This window comes from Barbus barbus (genome assembly GCF_936440315.1).
Source record: "Barbus barbus genome assembly, chromosome: 5".
Taxonomy (NCBI): Eukaryota; Metazoa; Chordata; class Actinopteri; order Cypriniformes; family Cyprinidae; genus Barbus; species Barbus barbus.
The window spans coordinates 15,492,950-15,506,202 of NC_136733.1; the positions used below are offsets into that span (position 1 = coordinate 15,492,950).

General features: G+C 42.5%; 1 protein-coding gene across 1 annotated transcript in view; it reads left to right on the forward strand.

The window, feature by feature from the left end:
- The window catches only part of rasa4 (RAS p21 protein activator 4), a 51,610-nt gene that overhangs the window by 12,997 nt on the left and 25,360 nt on the right, over positions 1–13,253 (forward strand). The window contains exons 5-7 of the mRNA XM_079416806.1: positions 11,340–11,472; positions 12,796–12,877; positions 12,969–13,106. Coding sequence (XP_079272932.1) covers positions 11,340–11,472; positions 12,796–12,877; positions 12,969–13,106 — 353 coding nt within the window. The remainder of the gene's footprint in view (positions 1–11,339; positions 11,473–12,795; positions 12,878–12,968; positions 13,107–13,253) is intronic.

Below are 13,253 nucleotides of genomic sequence, written 5' to 3' on the forward strand. Positions count from 1 at the left end.
ACAGTAACTGTAACACATATATACACTGAACAAAATTATAAACACAACACTTTTGTTTTTGCCCCCATTTTTCATGAGCTGAACTCAAAGATCTATGACTTTTCCTATGTACACAAAAGGCCTATTTCTCTCAAATATTGTTCACAAATCTGTCTAAATCTGTGTTAATGAGCACTTCTCCTTTGCCGAGATAATCCATCCACCTCACAGGTGTGGCATATCAAGATGCTGATTAGACAGCATGATTATTACACACGTGTGCCTTAGGCTGGCCTCAATAAAAGGCCACTCTAAAATGTGCAGTTTTACTGTATTGGGGGGGGGGGGGTCCGGGGGGGTCCGAAAACCAGTCAGTATCTGGTGTGACCACCATTTGCCTCACGCAGTGCAACACATCTCCTTCGCTTAGAGTTGATCAGGCTGTTGATTATGGCCTGTGGAATGTTGGTCCACTCCTCTTCAATGGCTGGGCGAAGTTGCTGGATATTGGCAGAAACTGGAACATGCTGTCGTATACGCCGATCCAGAGCATCCCAAACGTGCTCAATGGGTGACATGTCCGGTGAGTATGCTGGCCATGTAATAACTGGGATGTTTTCAGCTTCCAGGAATTGTGTACAGATCCTTGCAACCTGGCGCCGTGCATTATCATGCTGCAACATGAGGTGATGGTGTTGGATAAATGGCACAACAATGGGCCTCAGGATCTCATCACGGTATCTCTGTGCATTCAAAATGCCATCAATAAAATGCACCTGTGTTCATTGTCCATAACAATTGACATCAGCAAACCGCTCACACGACGCCATACACGCTGTCTGCCATCTGCCCTGTACAATGAAAACCGGGATTCATCTGTGAAGAGAACACCTCTCCAAAGTGCCAGATGCCATCGAATGTGAGCATTTGCCCACTCAAGTCGGTTACGACGACAAACTGCAGTCAGGTCGAGATCCCGATGAGGATGATGAGCATGCAGATGAGCTTCCCTGAGATGGTTTCTGACAGTTTGTGCAGAAATTCTTTGGTTATGCAACTGATTGTTGCAGCAGCTGTCCGGGTGGCTGGTCTCAGATGATCTTGGAAGTGAAGATGCTGGATGTGGAGGTCCTGGGCTGGTGTGGTTACATGTGGTCTGCGGTTGTGAGACCGGTTGGATATACTGCCAAATTCTCTGAAACGCCTTTGGAGACTGCTTATGGTAGAGAAATTAACATTCAATTCACGGGCAACAGCTCCGGTGGACATTCCTGCAGTTAGGAGATTTGTTCGTTCATTCTCATGAGTGTCATTCCATCGCAAGCGAACGCGAGATCAGCTTTTCAGAAACTCGCTGATCTGATCACAGACACAGAACAACAACACCCAGTCTCTGTTGTAATCATTCTTGGGGACTTTAATAAAGCAAATCTCTCTCGCGAACTGCCAAAATACAGACAGCACATCACATGTCCCACCAGAGAGAGTAATATATTAGATCACTGTTACAAAGCGATAAAGGACGCATATCACTCTGTCTGATCACTGTTTGGTTCATCTTATTCCGACCTACAGGCAGAAACTTAAATCTGCAAAACCTGTATTAAGAACTTTTAAAAGATGGACTAATGAAACAGAGCGGGATTTACAAGCCTGTTTCTATCTCACTGATTGGACTGTTTTTGAAGCTGCTGCAAACGATCTGGATGAGCTCACAGAGACTGTAACATCCTATATCATTTTCTGTGAGGACATTTGCATTCCTACCAGGACTTATTTAACCTACAACAATGACAAACCATGGTTCACTGCAAAACTCAGACAGCTCCGTCAGGCCAAAGAAGATGCTTACAGAAAGGTGGATAAAGTCTTGTATAAACAGGCCAAATACATACTGGAAAAGGAGATCAGAGTGGCAAAGAGGAAGTATTCTGACAAGCTAAGGAATAAATTCTCAACAACTGGCAGATGATCTGAATGAGTTCTACTGCAGGTTTGAAAAATCATCCCACACCCGCCCTGAACACCTCTCCACACAACCATTCACACCTCCAGCAACCCCCCTCTCCCCCACACTTACAAATCAGATCAGCGAAGATTGACGTGCGCCAGGTCTTCAGAAAGAACAAAAGAAGGAAAGCACCAGGCCCAGATGGTGTGTCACCAGCCTGCCTAAAAATCTGTGCTGACCAGCTGGCCCCCATCTTCACACAGATCTTCAACAGATCACTGGAGCTGTATAAAGTCCCCTCATGCTTCAAACGCTCCACCATCATCCCCGTCCCAAAGAAACCCAAAATTACTGGACTTAATGACTACAGACCTGTGGCTCTAACGTCTGTGGCCATGAAATAATTTGAAAGACTGGTTTTGGCTTTTCTGAAGGCCTCCACTGGACCCTTACTGGACCCCCTGCAGTTTGCCTACAGAGCAAACAGGTCTGTGGATGATGCAGTCAACATGGGACTGCACTTCATCCTACAGCATCTGGACAGACCAGGGACTTATGTGAGGATCCTGTTCGTAGACTTCAGCTCTGCTTTTAACACCATCATCCCGGACACCCTTCAGAATAAACTGACACAGCTCTCCGTCCCCACCTCCATCTGTCAGTGGATCACCAGCTTCCTGACAGACAGGCAGCAGCTAGTGAGGCTCCTCAGGGCTGCGTTCTCTCCCCACGCTCTTCTCCCTCTACATGAATGACTGCACATCTAAAGACCCCTCTGTCAAGCTCCTGAAGTTTGCAAATGACACCACACTGATCGGCCTCATTCAGGACGGTGACGAGTCTGCTTACAGACAGGAGGTTAAGGAGCTATCTGTCTGGTGCAGTCTTAACAACCTGGAGCTTAACACACTCAAAACTGTGGAGATTGTGGACTTCAGGAGAAACCCCCCTGCTCTCCCCCCACTCACCATCATGAACAGCACTGTGACTGCGGTGGAGTCATTCAGATTCCTGGGCACCACAATTTCTCAGGACCTGAAGTGGGACAATCGCATTGAGTCCATTGTGAAAAAGGCCCAGCAGAGGTTGTACTTCCTTCGCCAGCTGAGGAAGTTCAACCTGCTACAGGAGCTGCTGAAACAGTTCTACTCTGCCATCATTGAATCCATCCTCTGCACTTCAATAACTGTCTGGTTCAGCTCAGCTACCAAATCTGACCTCAGAAGACTACGGAGGGTAGTCCGGACTGCTGAGCGAATCATTGGTACAACCCTGCCCACTCTCCAAGAACTGTACTTATCCAGATTGAGCAAAAGGGCTGGTAAAATCACTCTGAAAATCACCTCTTTGAACTGTTACCGTCTGGTCGACGCTACAGAGCTCTGAGAACCAGAACGGCCAGACACAGAAACAGTTTCTTCCCTCAGGCAATCCATCTCATGAACACTTGACAATAAACGCGGAACACACAACACTATCATAAATTATTTATTCACCACACATACTTATTTTTTCATTTCAAGTTTGCACATATCAGACCAGTACACACATAATTGTCTATATTATATATTGTGTTTTTGCTGTTTTGTACATTGCCTATTTGTGTATTTGTATATTATTCTTTTATTATTTGTGTCTTTCTGTTGCACGGTGGAGCTTCTGTCACTAAAACAAATTCCTTGTATGTGCAAACATACCTGGCCAATAAAGCTCATTCTGATTCTGATTCTGACAAGTCGGCCTTCATTGACTTTTAAATGACTCTTTATGCTGGTTCTCTTCTTCTCCTCATCTGTCCTCTTCTCACCCTCACTCTCTCTACAGCTATAACAAAAACATGGCCTCACATAACCTTTCTCTCCAAGGGCTCTGAAATAGCATTTAGTGAAAGGACACATTCTACAGAGAACAGAAATAGCCCTGTGCTCAAGTTCCCCTTGGTTTGACAGGGTGTGAACATTCAAGTTAGCTATAAGTCAAATCATAGTCTAACCACACCGATAACAGCTTGAGATGGTGTGTAATTAGCTGAAAGGGGAACGGTGGCTTATTATGCAGAATTTCATAGACACTCTAATTATGACATTCTTAGAATAGAGATATAAAGAAGAATGTGCAAGCACTGATACAGTAGATATTAGATAAATCATTTTACTTGCATTTTTCCCCTGCAATTTTTGGTGTGGATCTTGAAGGAGAATGATCAGATAATTTTTTTATTCAAGCAGAACCGCAGATAATTTTTTTTCTTCAAGCAGAACCGCTGCACATTTCTGAGCAACACAGTGAATAAATCATCATTTCGTTTCTGAATTAATCAACTGTTCTTAATTAACTGTTTGTTTGAATTAGTTGAACAATCACTCATTACAACTGGTTTTAGTTTTATAGTTATAAAAATATAAAATTATTTTATATTTCGATATTTAAATTTTTTTAAACATAAATCCTACAGAATTATTTTAATTGTAGTATAAATGCATGTATTCCATCTTAATAAATGAAACACTTAAATGCTACAGCTTTTGTGCTACTTCTGCAGTGCAAAAATGGATTTTGTTGATAATCATTTCATTTGATTTGAAGTGTCTTATTATTCTAATTGAATGTATTGGTTATATTTAAGAATTTGACCTAAAATATGATTCATACATTTACCAAGGTTGTACAGATGGCCTTCTGAAGGTAAAAAATGCCCATTGGAATCAATTTAATAGGGCAGTAATTGCCTCTTAATGGAAAAGTTCATTTCTGTCAGTGCTGCGAATTAACCACCGCACAGACTATGAAGAATGAAAAGAAATGAAAAGCTTTGTGAGTCATCGTGAATCATCTGTCCATGATAGGCCTAAACTAAAGTACCAGCACAAAACCTTTGCAAAATATTGTCTAAATAGCCTATCATTTTCAATAATATATAGGATATCGTCTTAGGTTACGTATGTAACCCCAGTTCCTCGATGGAACGAGACGCTGCGTCAGGAGACGCTTTGGGGAACGAGATACCCACGGCACCAGACTTCCAAATCACTGCCATGTGTGTATCCATACGGAGCACAGCTAGGGCAAGAGAACGGAAAAACTTGGAGTGGCTCGTATGTCTAGGCCATAAAACCTGACAAGGTCAGGGGCGTAGACCATCCCGCAGCGTTGCTGATGTCCTGGGAGGGACACCTGCGAGAAAGGCCTTGGAGGCCGCCACACTCCTCATGGAATGAGCTCTGACTCCCAAGGCGAGGGGAGGTCAGAAGACTCAAGTGGCATCCACGAACCGACTGCCTCAGTGCTCCACGGAGGAAACGTGTCACTCGGGGTTGTCTGCCCACTGTCAGTCCACCAAGAGGGGTGTGGTAAGCCGAGATTGCCGCCACATAGACCTTCAAGGTGGAGTGGGCTAACCCTCCGGATAGTCGAGCCTGCAGGAACTCCAGCACTGTACCAACCGGGCAGTTAACTGGGTCGAGCTGGCGATCTCCGCACCATGACGTGAAGATTCCCCACTTCAGGGCGTACAGTCTCCTCGTAGAGGGAGCTCTGGATTGGAGAATGGTCTCAACAACCTTGGTTGAGAGACCGGAAGCTATGAGCTGTGCCCCCTCAGGTGCCCCCCCTGTGCCCCCTGAGGTGCCCCCTCAGGGGCACACCCACAGCTTCCACAACTCTGGGCGGGGGTGCACAAGGGTGCCTCCTGCCTGTGAGAGGAGATCCCTCCTGACTGGAATCTCCCATGGTGAGCCGTCGAGGAGGGAAATCAGGTCCGAGAACCATACTCGGCCCGGCCAGAGCGGGGCTACTAATAGCAGCCGGCCGGCGCACTCTCTCCAGAACTCCGGGGAGCAGAGCGATCGGGAGAAAGGCGTACAGACAAAGCCTCGGCCACGTCTGTACCATGGCATCCAGCCCCAGCGGAGCTGGATGACGTAGAGAGTACCAGAGGGGACATTGCGCTGACTCTTGAGTGGCGAAGAGGTCCACCTGAGCCTGGCCAAACACTCTCCAGATCTGCTTCACACCTCGGTGTGAAGCATCCATTCCCCGGATAACAACCCCTGCCTCGACAGGGTGTCTGCTCCCATATTGAGATGCCCAGGGATGTAAACAGCTCTCAGTGAAAGGAGTTTGCCCTGGGCCCACGCAAGGATTTGGTGTGCCAACCTGTACAGGGGGCGCCCGCAGTCCTTGGTGGTTGATGTAAGAGACCACCGATGTGTTGTTGGTGCGAACTAACACATGGTGACCTCTCAGGTCTGGGAGAAATTATTTCAGAGCCTGAAACACGGCCAGCATCTCGAGCCTGTTGATGTGCCACGCGAGATGATGACCTCTCCACCGACCGTGGGCAGGGCGGCCAATCATGACCGCTCCCCAACCGGTGAGGGATGCGTCCGTCGCTAGCGTTACGCGCCGACAAGTAGCTCCCAACACCAGGCCCTGGGACAAGAACCAAGGTTGTCTCCACATGTCCAAGGCACGTAGGCACCGCCGCGTGACCTTGATCATGCAAAGCGGGTTTCCCCTCGGGGAGAACCCCTTGGTCTTGTGCCACCACTGTAGGGGTCTTATGTACAGCAGGCCAATAGGTAACACGTTGGACGCAGCCGCCATCAGACCCAGCAGTCTCAGAATCTGCTTGACAGTGAGTGACTGGCCTTCCTCACTCTCCTTACTTCCGTGAGGATCGACTCGATCCGAGCAGGAGACATACGTGCCTGCATCGTGGTCGAATCCCCCACCACACCAAGATAAGTGGTTCTCTGTACTAGAGAAAGAACACTCTTCTTGGCGTTTAGCCTTAACCCCAACACTTTCATGTGGACGAGAACAACATCTCGATGTTGAGCCGCCCTCCGCTCTGACTGAGCGAGAATCAACCAATCGTCGATATAATGGAGTATGCGGACGCCCCGTAGCCGCGGAGCTAATGCGGCGTCCACACACTTCGTGAAAGTGCGGGGTGAGAGTGCTAGGCCGAAGGGAAGTACCCGAACTGGTAAGCTTCGCCCCCGAAAGCAAACCTCAGGACTGGGGTGACAGAGTGGGTGCACATGCTCGATGCTTCCCATGTCAACCTCCTCGGAGGAAGACACGAGAAACGCCGACGCTGCTGCCCGAGGGGAACTCGAGGAGCGGTCATGGGATCTGACAGGTGAGGATGGAGATAGAGACTCGCTCGTCTCCGATCCCTCCATCAGATCCCGCCGCGAAGCCCACGAGCGCCACCTCCGCTCCGCCTCAGCAGAAGCGGGCAGCGCCGCGGGGGACGCCAAACACACACAAGCTGTGTGTATCCCCTGCATACACAAAAAACATCTGCAGGGACGAACACACAGCTCGTATTGCGCTTCTCCCATAATCCAAGCCTTAAACTGGCTCTTCTTAGCCATAGCTAAAGACAGACAACAGTAAATAAGACTGACAGAAACACAGAGCGCTTGCTGAATGACAAAAAGCTGACGCCGGTTTCACCGCACGTGCTTTTATACCAGCTGGTCATTACGTCACCTCGCCCGTGACATCCCTCCCATCCTTTGGACAGATTTCATTTGTATTCAGAGCCGGTTACGCTGTAGGTGTTCTCCTAAGCGTCTCCTGATGCAGCTCGAGTTCCTGAAAAGGAAATACAGGTGCATCTCAGAAAATTATAATCTGGTGAAAAAGTTTTTAATTTTTAATTTTTTCTTGTAACTTATTTCAAAAAGGAAACTTTCATATATTTTAGATTCATTACATGTAAAGCAAAACACTTCAAAAGTTTTTGTTTGTTTTAATTTTGATGATTAGAGCTTACAGCTCATGAAAGTCAAAAATCAGTATCTCAAAATATTACAATATTTCCTTAGATCAATCAAAAAAAGGATTTGCAAAGCAGAAAAGTTCAAGTTCTTTAAAGCATGTTCATTTATGCACTCAATACTTGGTCGGGGCTCTTTTAGCACAAATTCCAGCATTAGTGAAGTGTGGCATGGAAGCAATCACCCTGTGGCTCTGCTGAGGCACTATTGAGCCTTCAGCTCGTCTGGATTGTTGGACTGACTGTTTCTCATCTTTCTCTTGAAAAATATCCCATAGATTCCATATGGGGTTCAGGTCAGGCATGTTGGCTGGCCAATCAAGCACAGTAATATCATGGTCAGCAAAGAACTTGGAAGTGGTTTTGGCACTGTGGGCAGGTACTAAAGTTCTGCTGGAAAAGGAAATCAGCATCTCCATAAAGCTTGTCAGCAGATGGAAGCATAAAGTGCTCTAAAATCTCCTGGTAGATGGCTGCATTGACTTTGGACTTGATAAAGCGCAAGCAGACGTCACGGCACCCCAAATCATCACTGACTTCGGAAACTTCACACTGGACTTCAAGCAGCTTGGATTCTTTGCCTCTCCAGTCTTCCTCCAGACTCCAGACCTAGTTTTCCAAATTAAAAGCAAAATTTACTTTTATCTGAAAAGAGGACTTTGGACCACTGAGCAACAGTCCAGTTCTTTTTCTCCTTAGCCCAGGTAAGATGCTTTTGACGATGTTTCTGTTTCAGAAGTGGCTTGGTAGCCCTTTTCCTGAAGACGTCTGAGCGTGGTGACTCTTGATACATTGACTCCAGCTTCAGTCCACTCCTTGTGAAGCTCTCCCAAGAGTTTGAATCAGCTTTGCTTGACAGTATTCTCAAGCTTGCGGTCATCCCTGTTGCTTGTGCACCTTTTCCTTCCCAATTTCTTCCTTCCAGTCAACTTTGCATTTAATATGCTTTGATACAGCACTCCTTGAACAGCTACCTCTTTCAGTAATGACCCTCTGTGACTTACCCTCTTTGTGGAGGGCGTCAATGTTCGTCTTCTGGACCATTGCCAAGTCAGCAGTGTTTCCCATTATTGTGGTTTCAAAGAACAAGAGCTACCCGGAATTTATACTGTATGGATGGACATTTATTGAAACTCAAATGTAAATATTCTAATATTTTGAGATACTGATTTTTGACTTTCATTAGCTGTAAGCTCTAATCATCAAAATTAAAACCAAAAAACTTGTGTTTTACCTTACATGTAATGAATCTAAAATATATGAAAGTTTCACTTTTTGAAATAAGTTACAAGAAAAAACTTTTTCACCATATTCTATTTTTCTGAGATGCACCTGTATATATATATATATATATAGAGAGAGAGAGAGAGAGAGAGAGAGAGAGACAATATTGCACACTCCTAACAACAAATGATATTCACATCAAATCAAGTCTGTAATGTGTTTCTAATAAAGTATTGCCACCCATAACACCGTAGCAAAAATCCAGCAATGTCCAAAAACATTTTCAATATGCTAAAAGCAGTTCATATATCTGTACTTACATACATTTAGCCTGTATGTGCAGAAGAGGGAAGAATGCACTCTGTTATAAAGGACTTTGGCTAGTGGCTCAGCATCTGTTTGAAGCAGAGACCTTGACTCTTTAAAGGTTGGCTCTGTGTGTGTGTGTGTGTAGGCCACTGTTTTTGAACATATTTAGGCAGACCTTTAACTGTCAGCCAATGCTTCCTACCTCATTTCAGTGAAGCTGTCTCAATGCATGACTATATATGAGTGGAAAAATTGCTTCTAGAAAATAGCTGTTTAGTTAAATTTAGTTGACTTTAGCTTATTTCTCCTGGTTCTGTTCTTTATTTTAAAAAGATTATTTGTGGACAAATTCGTCTGTATGAATGTCATGTTTTGTTGTTAATTTTAGTGGTTGGATAATTAAAGTGAAGAATGGGCTATTTCAGACTATTATAGTGATTTTGCATTCCATTCTCTTTTCAATTTATTTCTTTTGAGCAATACAGAGTAACATCAAATAGTATTTTCCTGGAATGCTTAAGGTCATCTCTCTCTCTCTCTCTCTCTCTCTCTCTCTCTCTCTCTCTCTCTCTCTCTCTCTCTCTCTCTCTCTCTCTCTCTTCTCTCTCATTAAAAATCTGGCAGTATTGTCTGGTGTATTGAAGATACAAATTACAACTGAGCTTCAAACAAATATATGAAATGTATGCATAATCAAATGCTATATGGATGTTTCGTTCCACAGAATAAACTGAAAGCAGCAGAAACGTTATTTCCATTCAGCTAAATGGAATGATTTTCCTTGGCAGGCCCAATTTATTTTTGGGCTTCTCACTAGAGCAATAAAGGAAAATGGACCTTGACGAGTGATACACTGGAATACTAATTGAGAGGAAAACCTGCTTATCAGGCCACAGGAATAAACAAGCCTCATGTCCACATCAGGAAAGCCAAAAGGTCTAGCCAGTGACTGGGTGGTTTGATGGTCCTTGAGTCAGTCTTTCAGTGAAATATATTAAACATGGCTGCTACCCTTGATTTCCTAATAACACAGAAGTTTTCTAAAGTAAGGAGCTCCACATATGACATGTGAAAAAATAAATATCATGGCCACAAATGAAGAATTAATTCCCATGACTAATTCGTGGCCATGTTTTATTAATTCATTCTCTTGTTTTAGTTCAATCATGGCCACATTTCATTAATTTGTTTCCATATTTATTCCTTCAATTTAATTTAGACAAAATCAGGGCCATGTTTTAACTTTAGTGAAGGAATAAATTAGTACAACATGGCTACTATTTACCTAAAACAAGGAAAATAATAAATAAATTGTAGGAAAAATGTCTTAATTCATGGGGACAGTATTTCTTATGCAAGGCTAAAGTGAAAAGATAAAAATAACATAAATACAGTATTTAACTTTTTTTATTGATCAGACAACTGAAATTGCATTCACACAATGTGTACCTGTAGCTCAGTCAGTAAAGCATGAAAGTCATCATTTCCCACAGAATACATGAATGAATTATGAATCTTTAGTTTAATTTGAGTCACTTTGGCCATAATATATTTAAAACGGTAAGATCAAACTCAGTATTCACCATATTAATGATGCATAGTTTACATTGGCAAGCAGATGAGGCCGGAATATGAACGCAATCCGCTTAACGGTTATGTGTTTTCTTTCTAATGGTTTTCTATGGGAAGCCATTTAATGTGAAACTTTGCACATTGCGTTTAAATTCTGGCTTCATCTTCTTGCCTGTACAAAATATACATCATCAATAAAGTGTTTACTAAATTTCGCCTTTTAATATCTGCGTTTTACTACATTATTACTTGATGCAATCTGCATAAAAATAACTGGCGGTCAGTGGAGCAAAGCTTTGTTTTTCCCTCCAGGTGGGCGTTCCTATAAGGGTGTGACATCACGTGAAAATACTGATGTGAATTCTGCTCCTGTATTATTATGGCACTGTGAACTAGATCATTTAGGGTCCTTGAACTTACCATGACTTGATTGCCTGCTAAATGATTCATATCAACGTTAATGGCAGATAAATGAACTCTCATTTTTTCAGATTCTTGTCATTTTTTGTTTAGGTGTAGATGGATGGATGAACCTAACAGAGATTGACCCAGATGAGGAGGTGCAAGGGGAGATTCACCTCCAGATTTCGGTGTTGGGAGATGGAGATATTCCACGAAAAATGTGCTGCCAAGTCCTAGAGGCAAGGTGAGGAACTGTGAGGAGCGGCAAATGATCTGTGACAGAAACTTGTTATTTGTTTGTTTTCGTGCATCTTTAATGATCGGTATATCCATTTTATCAATCGATGAATGGGAATTGTAAAGTATATAACAGTTCTGGTTCTGATTCCTCTAAGCAGTTCCGGTTCCTTAATGATTACATTAGCAATTATTTTAGTATGATTATTTTAGGTATTTTAGATGTGAAAAATAAATATTTGGAATGCAAAAAAAAAAAAAAAAAGTTTGTTTACTTGCTAGTTATGGACTATCATTGACCAATATTTCTACAGCATTTATTTAGTGTTAGTGTTCATTTCTATATTTACTAATATATATTTTTTTTTATCAAAAATTGTATCTGTTAACATTAGTTAATAATAAGTTAATTTTATTAACAAACCTTAACATAGAAATAAATGCTGTAAAAACATATTGCTCATAGTTAGTTCATAACTAATGCTTTAACTAAAGTTAACAAATAAGACCTTATTATAAAGTGTCACAATTTACTTTTTAATGTCTTTTAAATGCAATACAACAATTGGCCTTAACTATATATTAAAATATAAACAATACAAAAAAAACAACACAAAATACACATTCAAATACTATGCAGGCAGAATGTTCCTAGCTGTTGAATAGGAAACTCTTTTCTTTTATTTTTAGGGCAGTATTTTTCATGGTGGTCACACTTTATTTTAAAGTCCAACTCTCGCCATTAACAAACCATTAACTATGACTTTTGCCTCTATAAACTCCTAATTTACTGTGTATTACTTAGTAAGGTAGTTGTTAAGTTTAGGTATTGGGTAGGATTAGAATATGGTCATGCAGAATATGTGCTTTATAAGCACTAATAAACAGCCAATATGTTAATAATAGGCGTGTCAATAAGCGACTATAGTTAATAGTAAATATTGGTCCCTATACTAAAGTGTTACCTTAGTATTTTATTTTAATAGAGTGATCCATCTTCATCAGTGAAAGAATGCAAGCCAATTAGCATGGCTAGTACCACAGAAACCCTGAATTTTAGTGCCAAATGTATACTTGTCTGAAGTAAACCGTGTGAAAAATGGAACAAGATACTCCAGCATCAAATAAAATTTAGTCTGGGTTAACAGTTTAATGTGTAAATACTATTTAGACAACGTATTTAAAAGATTTTGAATTTAAAACAAAAAAACATCTGTGTGTGTGTGAATCAGGCATTGACTGCTAGAATGGGGATTCAGAGATTTTATCTTCATAGGCTACTTTTGGATTTGCGTCTAATAGCTTTATGTACTTTCGGCTTGGTTTCTAGAGATCTTGCAAAAAAGGATCGCAATGGGGCTTCTGATCCTTTTGTCAGAGTGAGATACAATGGCAAAACGTATGAGAGCGCGGTAAGGCTGTGTCTGTATATTTCTGATTTTATCTGCCACACACTTAGATCTTTCTGTCTGTTACTGATTACCATGACCCTACTTCCTCCAGGTGGTTAAAAAGTCCTGTTACCCACGGTGGAACGAGAGTTTTGAGTTTGAGCTGGACGAGACGCTGGCTGACACTGGCCTTTTGAGTGTGGAGGTGTGGGACTGGGATCTGGTCAGCAGAAACGACTTTCTGGGAAAGGTGACTGTACAGACATTTCCTTGAGCATTTAGAGATTTGGTTTAGAGGATTTCCTCATGTTCTAAAGTTGACCTTTGTCTTAGTTTAAAATAAATCACAAAGCATTTAATTAGTACGACACTGTGTGTTCATTATTTTTTCACCCTC